At 47.4% G+C, this 21,334-nt stretch overlaps 1 protein-coding gene and 1 long non-coding RNA gene across 10 annotated transcripts in view; one reads left to right on the top strand and one right to left on the bottom strand.

The window, feature by feature from the left end:
* Positions 1 to 17,725, bottom strand: part of TTC12 (tetratricopeptide repeat domain 12) — a 42,039-nt gene extending 24,314 nt beyond the window's left edge. For 2 of the 6 annotated variants that reach the window (XM_082682588.1, XM_082682593.1), the window contains exons 1-7: positions 17,690 to 17,725; positions 16,074 to 16,146; positions 8,449 to 8,612; positions 7,859 to 7,880; positions 7,215 to 7,292; positions 6,246 to 6,367; positions 1,759 to 1,818 (exon numbers count right to left, since the gene is read on the bottom strand). In XM_082682588.1, coding sequence (XP_082538714.1) covers positions 1,759 to 1,818; positions 6,246 to 6,367; positions 7,215 to 7,292; positions 7,859 to 7,880; positions 8,449 to 8,612; positions 16,074 to 16,131 — 504 coding nt within the window. In that variant the 5' untranslated portion in view covers positions 16,132 to 16,146; positions 17,690 to 17,725. Of the gene's footprint in view, positions 1 to 1,758; positions 1,819 to 6,245; positions 6,368 to 7,214; positions 7,293 to 7,858; positions 7,881 to 8,448; positions 8,613 to 16,073; positions 16,147 to 16,655; positions 16,780 to 16,800; positions 17,410 to 17,689 lie in introns of those variants that run through there. The other 4 variants (XM_082682591.1, XM_082682590.1, XM_082682589.1 and 1 more) reach the window with 4 other exon arrangements.
* Positions 17,726 to 17,815: 90 nt separating this feature from the next.
* LOC309840493 overlaps positions 17,816 to 21,334 on the top strand; it is a 45,122-nt gene continuing 41,603 nt past the window's right edge. For all 4 annotated transcript variants that reach the window (XR_014298627.1, XR_014298628.1, XR_014298629.1 and 1 more), the window contains exon 1: positions 17,816 to 17,903. This is a non-coding gene — a long non-coding RNA (uncharacterized lncRNA). The remainder of the gene's footprint in view (positions 17,904 to 21,334) is intronic.

Raw genomic sequence — 21,334 nt, 5'->3', positions numbered from 1 at the left:
CAAGAAGGGAATGGGCCAAGGGAAAGGAAAGGCCAGAGCAGAGGCCCATGAAAGTCAAACGCCCACTGGTCCTTCGTGGGCAGAGCATCGGGTTACGCTGGGGGCAGCCGGTGGTCTCAGAGCCCTGTCCAAGCCACTATGTGTCATGGTGAGGGGGCATCGCTGGGACTCGGCCCCCCTCGGATGCTGACGCAGGGGGCCTGGATGCATGTCTCACTGCCCGACCTGTCTCCTCGGGTCACAGGTCAACACTCACAAAGGCTTTCTCAGGTGAGCCCCAGACCCCCTTAAAAGGAGTCCTGTTTTCAGAGAAAGATGGATTATGTCGTGCAGAGAGAGCTCTGCCCACAAAGGAAGATTCTGATCCTAACTGAAGCCAGCTTCGCCGCCTTATCTTCCCTGACGAGGAGCATCAGTCTTGAAATACCATCGCATGAGCTTGTCTCCACGCATTCAAAAGTGTCAAAAATATTAAATTGGCATGAAAGTACGAAGACTATTAATAATGAATACACTGACGTGCGTTATTGATGTATTACTTTTAAAAAGAGTGAAACTTCTACATCACGGCTTTGACACAGAGCCAACCATTGCTAGTGTTGAGAGCTCCTTCTGCATTTTCCCCTATGGCTCCAACTCATTACCCAAGCCTCTTCGACAGGGAGCCTCACCGGCATCTCACAAGACTGGCTGCCAAGTGTCAGAGTTCTCGAACGTCAGCTTTGTTGGGCCTCCTTTGCTTTGGTGTCGTTAATTATTACATTGTGCTTCATTTAACAACTGGGACTAGGCCAGTGGGTTATCCTAATCCGCATGAAACAGCGTGACCTCCTCTTGGTCCTTTTCAGATCAGAACAGATACTCCTGGACACCGCACCAGGAGCTCTGGTTTCTCCCACAGAAGGAACAAGGTCCACACGCAGGGTTGTGGGGCTTTCAGGATCCAGTGGAGAAGCTGTACAGGGCAGGCAATGTAGAGCACTGGCTTACGTTTCGACCAACGTTAGCTACATGATTCTGCACAGCTTACTTAATCTCTGAGGCTCGGTTTCCTTGCCAGAAAAACAAGGATAATTGTGGTACTGAAGAGAACAGACTAGCATGTCGTAAGGCTTGTGGCCAGCATGCAGCAAACCGTGGCTTGCGCTGTAATCGTGGGAAAACGCCCTTGCCTCTCTCTTCTCTTACAGAATGGTGGTAGAGAACACAGCAGATCACATCAAGTGACAAAGCAGGTGGGGGCCTATGCTGGGGCTGTGAAGAGCCCGATCTCATGGGCTGGGGCAGTTGTTGTAGCTTTAAGAATGTAACGATGTGATGAGACGGGATTTGTGGACATTCTGTGTCTCCTAAGGGATAAAGAAATCACGCACCCCATATGTCCGTTTTGGAATTTTTTATAGACCATTATTAGTAAAGGTGAGTTTCCAGTTCAGCCCAGTTTCCCTTGCTCACCCTCTCAGGAGGGAATAAGGAAGGAGGGGTGGCCAGAATGCTGTGAACGGTGAGCCCTTGCAGTGCAAACCCTGAAAACGCAGCATGAACAGCTACTTCTCCGCAGTCCTCACTATGAGCTCGGTCGCCGTGACCTTCACAGCTACACCACGGGCCCCCACTAGAGATAAGGAAGGTCGGGGCCGGACAGCAGAGCTCAGACCCCGGCCTGCCACCAACCACTGGCCACTCTCCCGCATTCACTTCAGGACCCAGACCCCCGGCGAGCCCAACTCCGTCCCGTGGAAGAGGATCCCTTCTTACCTTCAGAGCCCACTCGCAATCCACGACTGCCTTTTGGTAGTCCCCGAGTTTTAGATAAGCCTAGAATGACACAAAGGGCTATATTTATATGTAATTCTGCGGCAATCTGCGGGAAGGTTACCGAAGCCCAGGGCTGGCGACCATGGACAGCCAGTACTGCTGCCAGACCTAAAGGGGCAGGACGAGCCACAGCTTTCTGAACGGCACTGCCGAGCGGGAGCTGGGGCCTTTAGGAGAGTTGCAGGTGGGAGAATGAGTGCCCTCACTCTCACTTTCTTCCTTCCTTCTGATCTCACTGGCTGAGTCCAAACGCAAGTTAGGGAGCCGGGAAGTCAGGGGACAGGTCCACAGAGGTCAGTCCCCCAGGGCACAGAAGGATCTGGAAAGGCCAAAGAAAATACCTAGCACATTAAATCCCTCTACAAAGGAAGAGCTGGTTTCTAGGGTCTATCCCACTGCGGATGTTCCAGAAGGAAATCAAATGACAAAGGGAATCAAAAAGATGACAGTAAGCGTTGGAGAGAGTGCTGAAAAATCCGAACCCGCAGACACAGCTGGTGGGAGCGTAGAGTGGTGTGGCCACTGTGGTAGACAGTCTGGCGGTTCTTGAAAGAGTTAAACACAGAGCAGCCCTACGATCAAGCCACTCTTCGGGGCACACATTCGCGCACATAAAAACTTCTGGGCAAATGCTCACAGCAGCATTATTCACAAAAGCCAAAAACAGAAACAGTTCAAACGTCCATCAACTGATGAATGGATAAATAAGACAGGGTCCATCCTGCAGTGGTGTATTAGTTGGTCATAAAAAGGAATGAAGCACGGGTAAACCCTACAGCATGGGTGAGCCTGGGAAGCATGTTGCAAGAAAGAAGCCAGACAAAAGGAAAAATTCCACATGACTTCATTTATATGAAATGTCCCGGACAGGCAAATGTATGGAGACAGAAAGTCGATAGGTGGTTGCCCAATACTGAGGGTAGGGGTGAACAAGGACTGGGGGAAGGTGGCACTACTTAAAGGGTATGCGGTTTCTTTTTGGGATCATGAAAATGTTTTAGAACTGGTTATGGCAACGGTTGCACAGCTCTGTGAATATACTAAAAAAAAAAAATGAATTGTATATTTAAATGGGCGAAATGCATGTTATGTCAATTGCATCTCAATAAAGTGGTTACTCAAAAAAGATAAAGTTCTGCTTCCTTCCTCATAAGTACAGCAAGAAGAAAGCAAAATGGGTGATGGGCTGACATTTAAGAGTCAGACCATCACTACGATCCATCGGTGCCAAAAGCTCTGGGGACCTTTTTTGGGATCCCCTAGAGTGGGGTGGACATCTTGAAAATCAAGACTTGACTCCGGATGCTGGGATCCACCCAATCTACACTGAAGGCCTCATGGCACAGAAAGTAAGGGAGGGCTGTGTCCCAGCAAACGCACTGGCTACTCCACTTCCGAATGAATGACTGGTCACAATAGGCGGTGAATAACGTATCAAGTTGAACTAAACAGGCTTTAAGCACTCTTCTGTTGGAAAGTTCTCGGGAAGCGGCAATGATCACACCTGGTGTAAAAAAGGAAAACGAGGCACCTGGAGGATAAGAGGTTTTCCCAGAGTCCTCATCAGTCACCCCACCTAGAGCTGATTCATGTGTAGGTTTGTCCCTGAGCAAAACTGTCCCAGGGCAGGGTGACATTCTTATCTGTAACTCTGCAGAGATATTTACATGATCAAGCCAATCACAGGGTCAGTGTGGTGACTCATGAGGGATGTAAGCATTCATCCCAACCGAGGAGGGAGCTGGCACTAGTGGGCTAACCAAGTCCAAGTCCTTCCAAGAAAGAAAAGCTGCCCTGTGGTGCTTTCATTAACTCAGGTTCTGTACTAATTGAAGAGGACGATGTTTTGAACTGTCTGGTCTATAAAGCACCATCCTTTCCCTCGGGGCTTGGGGTTTCATTTGAAAGTCAGAGGATGTGAGGAGGAGACTAGCATCCTTTTAGGCAAACGGAGCCACAATTTCGTGACATTGTTATTCAGGAGACATACAGACTGAAAATGCATACATGGGCTTCAACAGTTTCTCTACACAGCCTTTACTTATTCTTTTCTTTTTTCCTTTTTCTTTTTTTAAGGCTCGGATTCAACACCCTATAAATTCCCTGTTCTCTTCTGCTTTTCCACATTTTAAAAAGAACTCTTTTTCAAATGGCAATTAAATGCCTGATTTTTCTAAATTACACCAGCAATCTATTGATCATAACATTAACCCCAGGAGAAAAACAGAGCGATGAAAGGGTAGTTTTTTTCCTCTAGCAAGTAGCAACACTCAATTCACAGGGTCCTTATTAAGTGTTTTCTAATGCTGCATGCAAACAGGGGAGGCATTTTAAAAATAGTCAATGGTGATTTGGTGGTTCGTAACACCAGGCAGCACATTTTGTATTTATTTGTCTCTGAATAAGCTTTCTCTTCGGGAAAGCTGGGAAGAATTACTCTCCCAAAGCTTTTCACTACATTTAGCTTATTTTTATCCACACCCGTTCCTTTCTTTTTTTTTTTTTTTTTTAAGATTTTATTTTATTTATGTGTCAGAGAGAGAGAGCACAAGCAGGTGGAGTAGCAGGCAGAGGGAGAAGCAGGCATCCTGCTGAGCAATAAGCCTCATGTGGGACTCGATCCCAGACTCTGGGATCACAACCTAAACCAAAGGTAGATGCTTAACCGACTGAGCCATTCAGGTGTCCCTATCCACACCCATTCTTTTTTTTTTTTTTTTTAAAGATTTTATTTATTTATTTGACAGACAGAGATCACAAGTAGGCAGAGAGACAGGCAGAGAGAGAGAGAGAGAGAGGAGGAAGCAGGCTCCCTGATGAGCAGAGAGCCGGATGCGGGACTCGATCCCAGGACCCTGGGATCATGACCTGAGCGGAAGGCAGAGGCTTTAACCCACTGAGCCACCCAGGCGCGCCTCCACACCCATTCTTAATGTGATTCTCCAGAACCTAATCAAAGTGCTGCTGAAACTTGAGTACAGTAAAAATGTAACTAATTTAGATGGGTTGGGGTACGGGCCATATGAATTAGATATAAGTCTGAATTACATAACATTTTAAAAGCAAGTCAGTTTTACTACTTTCAAATAACTTCAAAGTAACAAGACTGAAAAAGCATCAATAGGTAAATGTTTTGGAGACCAAATCTGGTAAAAAGTAAAAAGGAATTATTATTATTATGTTAATTTCTTGCATTTGAACGCTTCTTTCAAAGTGTCAAAAGAAACTTAATTCCCTTAAATACTTATTGTTGCCCCAGTGTTATGTAACTTAACAAGAATTTATTAATCATCTATTATAAATAAAGCATGGGGGAGGGGAAGTCAATGAATCTCATTAGGGTGATGACATGTACACCGCTAGGCCAACCTCTGGACATTGGATTTACCAATTTCTTAACTCCACTAGATTTTTCTCCAGAAACAGAACCAAGTAAGTGGCGCTCAACTCTAGTCTGATTTACCCAAACCGCTGAACTATTGAGGTTACTCTGTGCTTGGATTTATTTATCATTAAATCACCATCACTCCCTGGACCTTTTGGCCTCCAAACGTCCAGTTTCTTGCTTTCGACATTCTTCCTCAAACTCCCACAGCAGGACATCCTTGATCCCAAGTTACAGAAATTGGTGCTGATGAGGGCTCTTCCCGTCAATGACACGGTGTCAAGTGCAGCTTGCACAGGTCCTGCTGACATCTTCTGACCATCAGATAATCATGCCCAAGGAGCTGCCACTTTTCCAGGTCTAAGCAACAGGGAGCTTGGCCACACACAGGCTCAAGGGCTTTTAATGATAAGGCCATACGTGATGTTTTGTTGCACCTGAGAACTATCAACCTCATCCCTTCATTAACTAGGAGATTATAAACAACTGCGTGATGGTTTTGACCTGGTGTTCCACGAAATTGAGCTTCTCTGTAATATAAAATGGAGAGATGAGGGAGTTCGGAAACTCAGCATTTCTGAGAAACTGGGTCTAAGCCCATCAGCTGTCCAGCCGACCTGGGGCACGGAATCTTACTTCTACAGGGACCGATACAATGAGTAAGCCTACCAGCAATGGGGTCTGGCCAAACCCAGCGACAGCAGGAGCAGTTCTCAGAGGTGGTTTCCTTCACGCTTTGCCCTCAGTGATGTGTGCGAGCTGACTCAGACCACGCACAGGGCTGGTTGTGTGCAGCTCTTCCCAAGTCCTCCTCCCACCACTGCAAGTTGGTGGCTTGAAACTGGACCATGGCGAGAGCGCTGACACCACGGACAGTGGCAAATGGTCCCTACAGATCGACTCCCACTAGCCCCCAACCACAGTCGGCAGCTAAACACTGACAGGCACACCACGGCTACCATCAGTCTCATGTTTGCTTTCACAAGTTCCGTGGCTACTGTCCCCTGAGAAAACAGCACGGACACAGTGTTGGCTCACTGACCTGGGCCCTGTTGGTGTAGAGCACCTTCATGTCCTTCAGCTTGTCCAGACCCTCGCTGTAGCACACGATGGCTGCTTCATAGTCCCCTCTGGCGAAGGCTTCATTCCCCTTTTCTTTTAGGGCTGGGGGAACAGAAGTCGCACAGGTGAGGTCTCCCCACTCACTGGAAAATTCTCGCCTACTTTATTCCTCTGACTTTGCAATTCTACTTTGGAGGACATAGCTTCCATCAGTCCAAAGGAGACCTGTCTGTCACTTGCTTCTCCGCAGACATTTCACGATCAGACTTCCTAAGGGCTCTTTTTCCTCACACCCGTCCCAAGTTGCCCAAGGAGCTTCTCAGAAAAAGCAAATGTTTCTGGCACAAAACTCGGAATCTCTCCAAGCGGGCCACAAAGACCAAGTCTACACACTGAATGTCTCATAAACAGGGCCTGACAAGTCACTTGCTAGCACACGTGGACGTGTTCAGACCTGCAGCACGCACACCGCTGGGGGGTGCACAAGGGCCGGAGACATCCTGCACATGCGCCGCCCCCGCCACACACAACCCCTGTCTCCCCCTCCCTCCATCTCTCCTCTCCCTTCTCACACCTTTGTTTTCCTGTTTCATTTCCGTTTTCACTTTTTCATCTGTTCCTCAGGTCAGCCCAGGGTACCTCCCCCTTCTGTCCCTCCCTACTGTCCCAGGACCACTCCTGACGCTTGGTCTGCTCTGCTAAGTCCATCCAGATGCTTTGGAAAGAGGTCTGGTGGGGGCGGCTGACAGGGCTCGGTCCCACTCCCTGCCTGTTGCGGCAGAGACAGGGACCGACACCACTCGTTTCTGCCTGGCCGGGTTCCACTGCCTCTGGCCCGTTACAAACCCCCTCACTGGGAATCTCGCTGTCCTCAAAGATCAGCAGGCACACTCATGATCTTTCTAGCACGAATCATCCCCGTTCTTGAAAAGTGAAGACTGACAGTTACCATCTGCTAAGACTTTGTTTTCCCTTCTTCTCCTGGCACGTTCTCTTGCATCCAACTCCATAGATGCCAAAAAGGCTTCTGACAGCAGAGTAATTTCAAGTATTAAAGAGAAAAATCCAAATACTATAATCAGTTCTTTAGCTCAAATTCAGAAGAAAGCTTTGGAGCCACACAGCTCATGCATATATATGTAGACACACACACACATGCTGAAGCAACTAAATGACATTTTCTTAATTTGACATTAAATGGTAATCTGTGTGATGTATTATTATACATGATGGCTATGTCTGTGCTTCAAATTTGAATTATGTCTTTTAAAAGAGTTTTTCTTTAAAGGCAGAATTTTTTGTTCCATTTAGCATAATGAGCTGCTGAGCTGGGCAACAGAGAAGCTACCTACATCCTTAGAGCAGCTAAGAGTAAATTGGGTGATAGAGAATAACTGAATTCAGTTTACAAAAGACTGGCCGGGACAAAATACAGAAAAGCCTCTGAGTGCTGTCCCCTCTGACTAGTAAGAGAATTGGCTGAGCCGTTCTTTGTAAACCCAGAGGCTATAATTTAAGGGTCTGGAAGCTACAAGCAATAAACACTGACCCTAAATAAATAATACACATTAGGAAGAGAGATGCTGTCCTTACCTGAGCTTATCCCATCTGCATTCTGCAGGGCACCGGTTATCATGAAGACAAAACAAAAAAACAAATTTCAAAAACCCCTCTCTGATTTGTAAGTCTACAATCCCAAAATGCAGATCCATTACAAGTGGGGAGTAGGGTTATTTCCTCTAACCATCAATACTAAAGGGCCCCAAATTCATAGGGCTTGCTTTAAATCAGGAGATAGGATTATGGGTACAGTTGTTACCGGGTAAGCAGGTCAAGGGGCCCCCCCCGCCCCCCCGCCGCCGCTAGGGCTGTAGGAGTTGGAAATCTGAGGCAGAACATATTACCTTTACAGTACAGCTGAAATATTGGTCACAAACTCAGGGGGTGGGGAGGGTAAATTTTCATTAAAATAAACCCATTGTTTAAAGATGACTCAGAAAGACAAAAGAAAAAAATAATGAGAGTTTATACTTCCTTGTGGAAAATAAATCTAGTGGATCTAAAAAAAACAAAAGATTATTCAGCCTCCCCAGAGAGTCTGAGATTAAACTGTGGCTTCCTCTGCTTCAAGGCAGACCTCTTCTGTGTATCTGCTTATGTAACTTCATAATAGAAAAAGAGACCTCCAGAGGAGCTTGCAGAGGACTGATCGTGGTCTTGTTCAGAGTGGTCCGGCACCCGTCCTCCTCTTGGACTTCCTCTGTAAACAGTAGTCTCTTTTCTGTCTCCAGGATAGCTTTCTGCTGTACAAGAGGGTCATCAGAATTCATCTCTTGGATTAAACTGGCTGGAGGAGAAATCAGAGGTGAAATCATTTAAATGAGGTTTTCAAAAGGAAAAGGCTTTGTTCACTAGAAAGGAGAGTGTAGAACATTCACGGGGAAGAACGTTTGTTTCTCTGGCTTTGTTGGGATATGATGGACACACAACATCATGTAAGTCGAAGGTACACAACTGTGATCATTTGATTCACGCATCTGTTGTGAAGTGATCCCACAATAAGGTTACTTAACACATCCATCTACTCATGTAATAACAGTATTTATGTGTGTGCTGAGAATATTTAAGATCTTTTCTCTTACTTTCAAGTATAAAATACAGTGTTTTTTAAAGATTTATTTATTTTAGAGAGTGAGCAAGTACAGGGGGAGAGGGAGAGAGAGAATTTTCAGCAGACTCCCCACTGAGCTTGGAGCCCGATGCAGGGTTCTATCTCAGGACCCTGAGCACACGGCCTTGACCCACAACCAAGCACGGGACGCTTAGCTGAACGCGCCACCTGGATGCCCCAGTATAAAATACCGTATTAACTACAGTCGCCATGTTGTACAATAGATCCCCTGGACTTAATCATTTTATAACTGAAGTTCGTACGCTTTGACCAACATCTCCCCATTTCTTTGTTTTCCCTCCAGTTTCACCGAGACGTAACTGACGCACATCACTGGGTAAGTTTTGGGCGTACCGCATGGTGGTCTGATTTACGTGCATTGTGAAATGATTACAATAGGTTCAGCTAATATCCATCTTTTCTTATAGATAGGATTAAAAGGAAAAAAAAAGGGGGGGAAAAAGTTTTCACCTCTCAATGAGAATTCTCAGGATTTACTTTCTTGACAACTTTCCAGTCTGTCTTACAGGAGCATCAGCTGTAATCACGGGGTTGTGCAACACATCCCCGGGACTGACTTCGAACCACCTCTGTGCCTTCTGACCACCTCCCTCCCATTCCCCCTGCAGCCTCTGGTAACCGCACCAGTCTGATCTCCTTATGAGTTTGTTTAGATTTCATGTATAAGTGAGATAAGTATTTGTCTCCTCTGACTTATTTCACTTAGCGCGGTGCTTTCAAGGTCCATCCATGTTGTCACAAATGGTAGGGTTTCCCTACTTTTTATGAATGAATGAATGATATCCCATTGTGTACCTGCACCACGACTTCATTTCGTGCTCATTCATAGACGGACACGTAGGTTTCCAGGTCCCGGCTACTGTAAATGATGCTGCTATGATCCTGGGGCTGTGGAGATCCTTTTCCAGATAGAGTTTCCAATTCCTTGGGTATACTTTGAAAAGTGGAATCACGGGATTGTAAGGTAGCTCTATTTTTGATTTTTTTGAGGAATCTCCACATGGTTTTCCACACTGGCTGCACCCATTTGCATTCCCCCCACTGTGTACTTTTCTCCACACCCTCGCGAGCATTGCTGTCTCTTGTCTTTCTGGTGATGGCCAGGCTGAAAGGCACCCGTGATGTCTCAGTGGGGTTTTAATTTGCATTTCCCTAATGACTAGTGATGCTGAGCATCTTTTCATGTACTATGGGCTTTTCATATTATTTTCTTTGGAGATCTGTCTGTTTGGGTCCTTTGCCCATTTTTTAAAATTTTTTACTTTTTTTTTTTTTTTAATTTGACAGAGAGAGAGATGACAAGTAGGCAGAGAGGCAGGCAGAGAGAGAGAGGGAAGCGGGCTCCCCGCTGAGCAGAGAGCCTGACTCCGGGATCGATCCCAGGACCCAAGGACCACGACCCGAGCTGAAGGCAGAGGCCTTACCTCACCTAGCCACCCAGGCTCTCCTCCTTTGCCCATTTTTAATCAGGTAATCAGATTTTTGTTTTGTTTTGTTTCTTTGTATTGGGCTGTATGGGTTCCTCATATAGTTTGGATATTAACCCTTTATCAGATACATGGTTTGCAAATAGTTTTCCCATTCCTTAGGTTATCTCTTCCTTATTCTTTTCTTTTCTTTTTTTTAAAGATTTTATTTATTTATTTGAGAAAGAGAGCATGAGAGTGGGGTGAGGTGCAGAGGGAGAAGCAGACTCCCTGCTGAGCAGGGAGACCAACATGGGAGTCGATCCTGGGACTTTGGGATCATGACCCCAGCCAAAGGCAGACGCTCAACCGACTGAGCCACCCAGGCACCCCTCTCTTCCCTATTCTTAAAGAAGGTTCTGAATGGAAAGCAAAAATTAAAGCAATTAGAACCAATGAGAAAAAAAAATTAAAAACAGGATTTGTTTTGCCTGGAAGAAGATGCAGGAGAATTTTACTCTGGCCTTCAAAGCAGTGTCAAGCTACTTATTTAATCCAACAACAATTTATGGAGAGCTTATTATGAGTTAGATATTACACAGAATGCTACAGATAACAAGGATGAATAAGAAAGATACTTATTTTTTAAGAGCTTCCAATCTTGCGTGGAGACAAAGGGGTACATTTCCACTACCCTGGGACCACAGAACAGTCTTTAAAGCTATCCTTCCCCGTCTTCATGTCACTGCCCGTGCAGCTTAGATCCCATGATCCATCCTGTCTCCACACTGAACCCCCTTGCCCTCCCACCCCACGTGACAGACAAAACTCCAACTCCAGACCCAACTCTCCACTTTTCTAGGCCTTTATGATGGATGTGGAGGACTGACAAAGACAGATGGACACCAGGGAGAACCCATCCTAACTCCACCGGCTAGTCCAAAGTACCCGGCAATCCCATGGTTAGCCTCGCGTGATTGGGACACCAATTCCAAGGCATTTCCCCCCCACAACACCATGCGATTCTGACACTCCCTGGGTGTCCTACAAGTCAACTCAATTCTGACCCCATTGACCTGAGATAATGTCAGATCCCACAAGTTAATGGCTCTGTCCCCATGAGACGGCCCATTCCCCACCCCCCACTTCACATGCCAGTCCGGGTTGTCGCCTACGCTTCTGACCTCACGGCTAGATCAGAGCGTCCTACAACCTCCTCCTCCTCCGGTTTGATTAATTTGCTGGATTGACTCACAGAATTCAGAGAATCTTTTACTTACTAGCTCATCAGTTTATCATAAAAGGCTATAACCCAGAAGAGCCAAATGGAAGGGATGTATAGGGCACGGTATGTGGGAACGGGGTGCGAAGCTTCCAGGCTCTCTGAGCGCATCTCTCTCCCAAAATCTCCGGTCACCAACCTGGAAGCTCTCTGATCCTGGTCCTTTTGGGGTTTTAGGGAAGCATCACTACATAGGTCTGATAAAAAAATAATTGTTGGCCATTGGCGATCAATTCAACTTCCGGCCCCTCTCCCCTTCCCAGAGGGTTGAGACTATCACAGAGTTGGTTCCCTGGCAACCAGCTCCCACCTTCAGGTTCCAAAAGTCTCTCATTAATATAAGCTCAGGTGTGATTGAAAAGGGCTTGTCATGAATATAAAGATGCCTTTATCCGTATGATCACTTAGAAGTTCCAAGGATTTGGGGAGCTCTTTGCCAGGCACAGGGACAAAGAATACATATATATTTCTTACTATAAAGCACAGTATCACACCCAAACAAGTCATCCTATCCTTCTCCCATGGACTTTAAAAAACTGCCTCCAACCAAGGGAGCCCTTGGGCACTGTCGGTGGGAATGCAAACTTGTACCGCCACTGTGGAAAAACAGTGTGGTGGTTCTTCCAAAAAATTAAAACTAGAATTACCAGAGGATCCAGTAATTCTACTACTACTGGGTATTTCCCCCAAAGAAAATAAAAACTAATTTGAAAAGACACATGCAGCTTTGTGTTTCTTGCAGTATTATTTACAATAGCCAGATATGGAATATCACTCAGCCATCAAAAATGAATGAGATCTTGCATTTGCAAAAGCATGGATGGAGCCAGAGAGTATCACGCTAAGCGAAACCAGTCAGAGAAAGACAAATACCGTATGACTTCACTCATGCAGAATTTAAGAAACAAAAGGAACAAACAAAGACAAAAAGAGACGGACAAAAAAACCGGACTCTCAAGGACACAGGACAAACTGGTGGTCGCCCTCCTACCTCTCTGGCCATTGCTTTCTGGTCTCCTTTGCATGCTCCTGCTTTCCCTGTCCTACCTACTTTCTAGACTGTGTGAGCCTCAAAGTTCTGCCTGAGCCCACTACTTTTTCTGGACCATTTCCTCCAGGTGGTCCCGTTCTCTCCCATGCTTCTAAATACCATTTATTAGCTGGGGCCTCCCAAAGGGACATCCCCCGCTCTGCGCTCTTCCTAGGCTCAGACTTGCAAAGCCAACTGTCCTCTGAACATCTACATGTAGTGTTGTGCTTACCAGTCCTGGCCTGCCTGTCCTCTTTCCCCTCAGACTGTTCCTCCCCCAAACGCCCCCTCTCTCAGCAGATGGCCAAACCATTGCCAAATTTGGGCATTCGACCCCAAAACTTTAAGGACTCATTCTTGAGTCTTCGTTCTCCCTCTGCCCTTGCAGCCCTCACACTTGAAAGCTCGCCAAGTCAATCCTAAATATATCTTGAGTCCATTTACTCGTGCCCGTTCCTGCTGCTACAGCTCTAAACCCAGCTGGCCTCTTTTCCCTGGAGTGCTGGAACAGCCCCTTGACGGGGGATCCCAGCATCTCCCCTCCAGTGTCCTTGTCTCCACATACATACAGTGGCCAGAATGACCTTTCTAAGGCGTAAATCTGATCACGTTCCTGCGCCGAGTCAACCGTCTAGCTGCTCAGAGGGTAAACGTGAGTTCCCACTGTGGTTTCCAAGGTCTTCCCTGATTCAGCCTTTCTTGACTCAGATGGGACCCCTCTATCCGTGATTTCGACTCTCCAGCCATACAGAGCTTTTATGCTTCCTGGTTCTAAAAAGCACCACGTTCTTGAACTTCCAGCTTTCCAACCTACTTTCTCCTCACTTTGAATCTTCTCTTGCCCTCTTCCCAGTGCCCAGTTCCTACTCAAACTTCAAGGAATTCCTGTCAAGGACTGAAGTGTGACCCCCACCCCATTGGCAGGCTGATGCCCTCAAGCCCCAGTATGACTGTCCTGGCAGACATAATTAAGGTTAAATGAGGTCATCAGGATGGGGCCCTAAACCAAATGGACTGGTGTCCGTATTTTAAGAGAGGAAGAGACACATGGGATGTGTGCACACAGAGAAAAGACCCTGTGAGGACACAGTGAGAAGGCGGTCATCTCCAAGCCAAGGGAGAGACCTCGGGAGAAACCAAATCTGCCCATGTCTCGATCTCACACTTCCAGAACCAACCGTGGAAAGGAAATTTCTACTGCTTAAGTGGCATTTTGTTACAGCTGCCCAACCAGACTAATACAATTTGTAAGCTGCATTAGTGTCTCTTGTGTTTTGCAAATCTCTCTTTGTATCACACATCATCCTGGAGATGATTTGTTTCATATCTTTTCTCCCCACTGGGCTGCAGTCACCAGGAAGAAAGCTAATTCTTGTTTATCTTTACTATAGTCTCCAGGGCCTAGCAATGCTCAATACATAGCAAGAACCCAGGAAATGAGTGCATAGAACCTATACACATGGCTACACAAATTGAAACTAACTCTAAATGAAATACAATTAGAAACTCGGTTCCTGGGGTGCCTGTGGGTGCTCAGTGGGTTAAAGCCTCTGCCTTAGGCTCAGGTCATGATCCCAGGTCCTGAGATCAAGCCCTGCATCAGGCTCTCTGCTCGGCGGGGAGCCTGCTTCCTCCTCTCTCTCTGCCTATTTGTGATCTCTCTCTGTCAAATAAATAAATAAAATCTTAAAAAAAAAAAAGAAAGAAAGAAAGAAAGAAAGAAAGAAACTCGGTTCCTGGGTAGCACCAGCCACCTTTTAAAGGCTCATAGCTGCGTGCAGGCACTAGTGGACGGTGTAGACTGTAGCACATTTCCATCACCACACAGAGTTCTATGGGCCAGTACTAGTATAAATGGCACCCGAAGGGACTTTGAGGCTGAATGAAAGCGAGCCAGATAAAGAAAGATGGGGGGCAGAGGGAACAACAAAGGCAACTGCAGAGCGTGAACCATCAGGGGAACTGTGCGGAACTAGAAGCAGTCTGCTGCCCTAGGGAGAGGCAAGAGGTAAGGACAAGGTCACAGGAGGACTTAAGTCCAGAGGAAAGCTTGAAGTTTATTGTGGCTGTGGAGAGAATCCAAGCAGAGAAGTGTCTGGATCAGATTTGCATTTTAGATACGTTACTCTGTGGGGAGTGTAAGCCTGGAGGCAGGAGCAACAATCAGGGGGTTGTTGAAATAGTCTGGGTCAGAGAACCAGAACAAAAGGAGGGGGCAGGGAGGACAGGGTGGGAGAAAGAAGCCAGACTTGATGGCCACTTCAATGGAGGGTGAGAGCTGGCAGGCATCCAAGGTGACCTGTAAATTTCCAACTAGTGGTACCGCCCACCCAGACTAGACTGAAAGGGAAGGTAGAAGCAGGTTTTATTTGGGAGGAGGACAGAAGGCTTTTGGACACACGGAGTTTGCAGTTTCTGTGGGTGCAGTGGATAGGATACCTGGCACAGAGTCCGAAGCCCAGGGAAGAAAAAAGCATAGCCAACAGGGTCATGGAGTTGGTGAGTAAACAGGCTGTAGGCAAAATCACGTGCCTGGACTAGACCACCTGAAGAGAAAGGTGAGCAGCAGGCTGGCCAAGGCCAGAAGTCCATAGAACAACGTTCAGGGATGGGCGGAGGATGGGCCCAGGGATGAACACAGAACACATGGTGGTTGTGTCTTTTATCAAATTACCTCAACTAGTTTTTAAACCATTTTAATTCTTTGGACCTGTACAGCCTGCTGGAAGGAGCACTTTCAACATATTTCTGTCTGATATGTAAGGTTGGTTTGATTGTTGGTTTGCTTGTTTCCATCATCACACAAGCTCCCTAAAGTCTGAATAGGAAACCAGCTGCTTTTAAATCTCTTGAATGGGATTTGTGGGATCAGAGGATGTCCTTTGAGATCCCACCTGGGGAAGGAGGGGTCTTCCTGTCTAGAGGCAGGGAGACAGGATAGTGACAACCATGAACCACCCATATAACTAGACCGACACTGAGGGAAAGCCATTTGATTTTGCCTCTGCAGCTCAGAATCGGAAATGGCTCTGCCCTGAAACAAGAGGGATTCCACACTGATCAGTGAGGTTCCTGAGTGATCTCAAAGGGAACAGCTAGTTTCCTTTGACGTGAATCCTATACAGAAGGGGTCAAAATATGGAGAAGAGCTGTCAGCCTCAATTCCAACCAGAATGTTAACGGCTTCTCTGATACCAATTAACAGCCATAAAACACCACCCCAGGCTCTAATATTACTTGCTTCTCAATACCCTTTCTGTTTAATTTCAATTACATTTTCTCTTAGAGTCATAAACCTATCACGCAGCCCAGGAACTAGCTCAGACTCATCATTTCTCTCCAGTCACTCCACCTTGGTAGCACAGAATTTAATTTGTTTATGATTTTCTGGTACTCACTGATTTCATCCACATTTTTAAGAAATTTCTGCAAATCTTTCTCGTGATCGTCAGCCATTGTCAACCAGAGTACCTGGGGGAGGCAGCATAAGTGATGAAAATTAATAATAATAAAACACTAAGCGGAATTTGTCGAGCTCATTAGCCTTCTAAAATGAAGAGACAAGTGATTATTTTAAAGATGGATTTGTGTTCATAAATGTCACGAGTAACAGCAGGGTGATCTATTTCACTCTGGCTGCTGATAAGGCCAAGGGATACTCATTATTTGTGGTGATACTTCTGGAAAGCTGTCAGCCCTCCCTCCACAGGGAGAACTGCTCTGCAAAATGTTCCTCCACAGCCAACAACAGCCGCTGTGATTCAGGGACCTGGCATGAAGGAGTTCGGGGGACAGAGGCTGACAAGCTGGCAGGAATGGAGAGAACACCAGTGCCTAACTTTGGTCATGACAGGCCCTCCCAGCCAGAAGCCTGGACCTGGCCATGTGGCTGGTAGCCAGGAGCTGGAGAATTTGCATGTAACCGTCCAAACTCGTTTAAACTGTAAGCCTCTGGCTTGTTTCTGAGGAGTGAAGAGAACCTGAAAACGGGCTGAAGGGAGCAGACCTTGATGGCACTGTGCACCAGTGTCTCTCCTGGCTAGGTTCTTCAGGTTTATTACTTCTCCGTGGTTTGTGGGTAAACAGGCCTCCGGGTATACCCAGGGGTTTCCAAAGTTCACCCACCGGCCATGAAAACCATCCTCAAACTTGTTGAATAAACAGAGTTCTTAGCTATAGCACCAAAGCTTCTCAGTCAGTCAACCTGCCAGGGAACCCGGGAATAAAGACTTTTCTAAGACTCTCTCAGGGGTGATTCTGATTTACAACTAGGTTTAGTAGAAATGCAGTCGTGGAAGCACCTCTAAATGGAAATTTGAACTCGGCCATGAACAAAGTGGGAGTTACTTGACTCTTGAGACTCCACCAAGTTCCAAGCTGTGTGACCTCTGCTAAAGTCGACAACCTCTCTGAGCCTAACTCATTCTATGGAAAAGGTAACACGATCCAAGAGGACTCCCCAGGGGGTTAACTGAAGCACCAGGAACGCAAGGAGTGGTAAATGCGAGGCCCCCTTATCTACAAAACGGGGGCGGGGACGTGTGGCTTAACTAAATGAGCGATAGGGTTCCTTCCAGCTCTAACATAATAAGGCTCCCACGGAACTAAGGCCTAGTGAAGCGAGCTGACTTTCCCAAAGTTGCCAGTGCAGAGAAGGCTCAGCACTTGCCCGGGCAGGCGCAGGGGTGTAAGGATGCGCGACCGGAGCCGAACACACCGTCGGCCAGCAGGTGCACTCAAGGAAGCACTGCACCCGCGGTGCGCATGCGGGAGCCAGGCGACCCGCTCGCCTGGACGCCCCGCCCCGCCCAACGCAGAGGGGCGGGGCCGACGGCACCGTTGCCTGGCAACCACTCCGCAGCGTCCACCGGCTCCCATGCCCAAAGCGAGGACCCAGCTCGCGGCTGATACCGTCCCATCTGCTGCAGCCCACATTAGGGTCCTCTGCTCGGCGCTGACGGCCAGATCAGGACCACATCCCAGGGCAGACCCCGGGTCACCCCGACGCACTGACCTGACACACCCAGGGCCGGACAGGAAATGACGGCTGTGGGCGGGCGGTGACTGGCCGGGGGCGTGGCCAAGGCCCGGGGCGGGGCTTGGCTTGGAGTGGGCGGGGCCCCGACGCTCACGTTGTGTGACGCCGCGTCTCGGCTGAGCTGGGACCCTGGCCGCTGGCAGGAAGCAGGAGCTCGGGGTGAGCGCGCTGGTCTCTGAGTCAAAGCCAGGTCTTCGCCTTTCTTTCTTCTAAGGATGGGTTATCACTCCCATTAGCTTACTATCCCTGGCCCAAAAAGGGGACAACCTTCAGTGTACTTGGGAGAAACAGGCTTGGGTGTGAATCCGGTTTTGCTTACTGGCAAGTGTGAGAAACTTCAAGGAGTTACGTAACCCTCTGATCTCCGGTTTCCTCGTTTACAAGCTGGAGAAATGGCCCGTAAGGGTTTTGGTTAAAGTGCCAGGCATCTAGTCAGTAGGAATACGTGGTAGTTATGATCCAGGGAGTCCTACGACTGGATGCAGAATGAGACGGTGGGCACGTGTCCACTTTGAACACATGCACACAGTCTTGAAGAGATTCCGGTCTGTTTTTCTTAAAAGTTCAGTGTTCTGTGTTGGATTAAAAAGGGGGAGAAAAGCAGATTTGGGGGGAAACTTCATCTTGAGCTTAAGCTGATGTTCAGAAACACCTGGGACTACTAATTGGCAAATTGGGTGTTATTTCAGAAACCTGTTTGGTTGGGGCTGAGGAGCGCCCCCCGCCCGCCCCCGGGGTTTAAGACTTGCCAGGAGGGGAGAAGGGTTCAGGCATGGCCAACTAGATCCAACATTGGTTGAGTACAGTCTGTGGACTCTGTCCTGTGGGCTCGAGCTGGAGAATAGGGGGCTGCTTGATTGAAATCTCCAGAAGGCATTGGTCGCGTCACTCCTGCTTGGGAACACGGGGTGGAGCGGAGCGCAAAGGGGCTGGGCGTTCTCTTGGCCTCAGAGTGGGTGCAGCTGCAGTGGAGTCTTTCAGCATATCCCTCAGCTGCGGCAGGAGGCAGCGGGGCCTGGGGCACCCAGCAGGAGAGGCACAGCAGCTGTCCCCGGGGACCGAGATTGCTCCTGAGAAGTAGCCGAGTGGAGGGTCCGGCAGAGGAGGTTTGCTTGTGCCAGCCACAGCCTGGAAATTCTCGGAAAGACACAGGTCACTTTACAGTGACCGTGGAGCCTGTGGGGACTGATGGAGACAAGAACCAGTCACAGGTTACCGCTATTAGTATCGTCTCTGGCTGAGAGCTCTTGAGCACATGCAGGCATAGTCTCCAACTCAGGCTCCTTACTTGGCCGATGACAGTCTTAATTCCAAATCACTTACTTCCTATTCCACGCCTCCTCACCACACTGAGGTCCCGGACTCCAGAGGGGCCTGCCCACCACACTCAGTCACACACTCATGTGTTGGTTGTGGGCGGTGTACAGCATGCCAGGTGCTGTGGAAAGCCCCCCGAACCCCCCGCGGTGTCCTTGACAAATGACAAATATTTATCATGCGCTGAGTGATCAGGAGCTTTAGAACCCATCAGCATGTGTTCAGATCTCAGCTCTCCATTTCTTAGCATCTATTAAAATATTGTTAAGTACCCCTGTGCACCTTTCTTAAGCTAGGTGCCCAAGAGCTTCCACTCTTCCCTCCTACTTTTACTAGCCACGTGACCTTGTCAAGGTCCTTCCTTAATCTCTCCATGTCTTAGTTCCCTCACCTGAAAAAATGAGGGTGTTAAGTAGTATCGATCTCACAGGACTGCTCTGAGAGGCACAGGAGTGTGAGAGGCACAGGAGGAGTGTCTAGACAGTGAAGGAGCATCAGGAAACGTTAAGAACTGTTTTTACTACCACTGTGATTAGTATGCGTTAGACCAGAGCTTCAGAACCTGGACTGTGCATAAGAATTACCTAAGGGTCTTGTTAAGTTGCAAATTTGGATTCATTGAGACTGGGTTCTGAGATTCTGCGTGATGCCTCATTGTGGACTGTGGGCCACACACTGATTAGCTCATGAACAATCTTCTCTTCGTGTTAGACGTATTTTTATAGTTAGAAGTAATTTTTTTCTCCTTGAAGTCCTATTTCTATTTGACAACCGCTCCACATACTCAGAATACTACCTGAATACAGGATATTTTTATGCTTGAATGTCTTTTATTGATCACCCCATCCTAATTCTCTGCCACAGAAATATCAACAAGCATGTTTTTTTGCTTTAACCATAAGTCAGGGACAGAGTGCTTGTTTTTTGCTTTAACCATAAGTCAGGGACAGAGTGCCTGTCCTCAGTGAATTCACAGTCCAGTGAGGAAGGTAGATGCATAAACAGATTATTACAGAGTGGTGTGATAGGCACAGTGAAGGTCTAGTGCTTACAGGGTAAAGGAGGAGGATGAAAGGGAAGTGAAAGCCCCGTGGGAATAGGAATGTACATGGTTTGTGTGGAAGTTGAGCCTGTGTGCAATGCTCTGGGCAGAGCAGACATTTAGAAGCAGGAACCCTGTGTCATGGGTGAGAAAACAGACAAGTTTTAAGGCAAGAGTGGAGAGAGATGAGCCAGAGAAATAGGTATGGCACAGGGTCTCGAAGAGGGAAGCATAGGGAGAGCAGAGGCAAGGAGGACCCCAGGCAAGAGCTGAGCAAAATACCTGGGCAGGAGGGATGTCAAGGAGAGGGCAAGTGCCCACATGGATCTCTGTGGAGCCGAGACCTTGCTCCAAGCCCCAGCCCTCTGATCCAACAGGATAACTAGACTGTGGATCTCTTGGGAGTAGGAATTGTGTTTTACTTTGTCTTAGTGTGCTTAGCACCTGACACTTAGTTGGAGCTAAATTTAGATTTGCCAAATAAGTGATTTCTTGCTCTGTGTGGAGGAAGATTGGAGGAAGGCTCCAATCCAAGTTACTCTAGATCCTTCTAGGGGAAGGAATAAGGGTACTTACAGTTCCTCTGCATCAGCCTTCTCAGAGAAGTTGATTTGGAGGGCAAACATTGTTACAGCCACAAAATATGTTTCAGGGTAAATGTACTTGACAGATTGATCAAAATGTCAGAGGGGTAATCCCTGGCTAGTCATTGGGCTGTCTCCAATGATTCCAGTATTCCCCTGCACACACAGTAGGCTCTTACTTCCCTGTGAACAGGTGATTCGCCTTGTTCAGTGCTGTGTGGGAAGAAGTGAAGAGGGCAGAAACCTTTAGGAGCCCATGCGTGACTTACAGTATATAGTCAACCCTTCCCCTGCCCCAGCAACGAGGGAGTGGAGGCTGTGTCTGCTTGAGTCTCTGAGTAAGAGGACATGTCTAGGTCCAATGGGCATATAGCATGAATGAGCAGAGCAATAGACCCTTTTTGTTTTAATCCACAAATATTTTGGACCTCTTTGTTAACGCAGCATGACACAGCCTTTCATGTCGAATACAAGCACTCAGACTCTTGAAGTTCACTTGCTACAGTGACAAAATCTAGGGACCGTGTGCCCAGGTGTGCAGATTACGATCGTTGTGACTTACATTTTAAGAGTCAGTGTCTGCATTTTCATACACGTTCATTTTTGTAAACATAGAGGAAAAGAGACATTTGAACCGTATGTGCCTCACATTTCAAGTTTATCCCTCCTGGAGAACCT

This window comes from Mustela nivalis (assembly GCF_964662115.1).
Source record: "Mustela nivalis genome assembly, chromosome: 9".
In the NCBI taxonomy this organism is placed as follows: Eukaryota; Metazoa; Chordata; class Mammalia; order Carnivora; family Mustelidae; genus Mustela; species Mustela nivalis.
The sequence above is the reverse complement of the archived record's forward strand: the minus strand, read 5'-3'. Positions and strand labels throughout refer to the sequence as shown.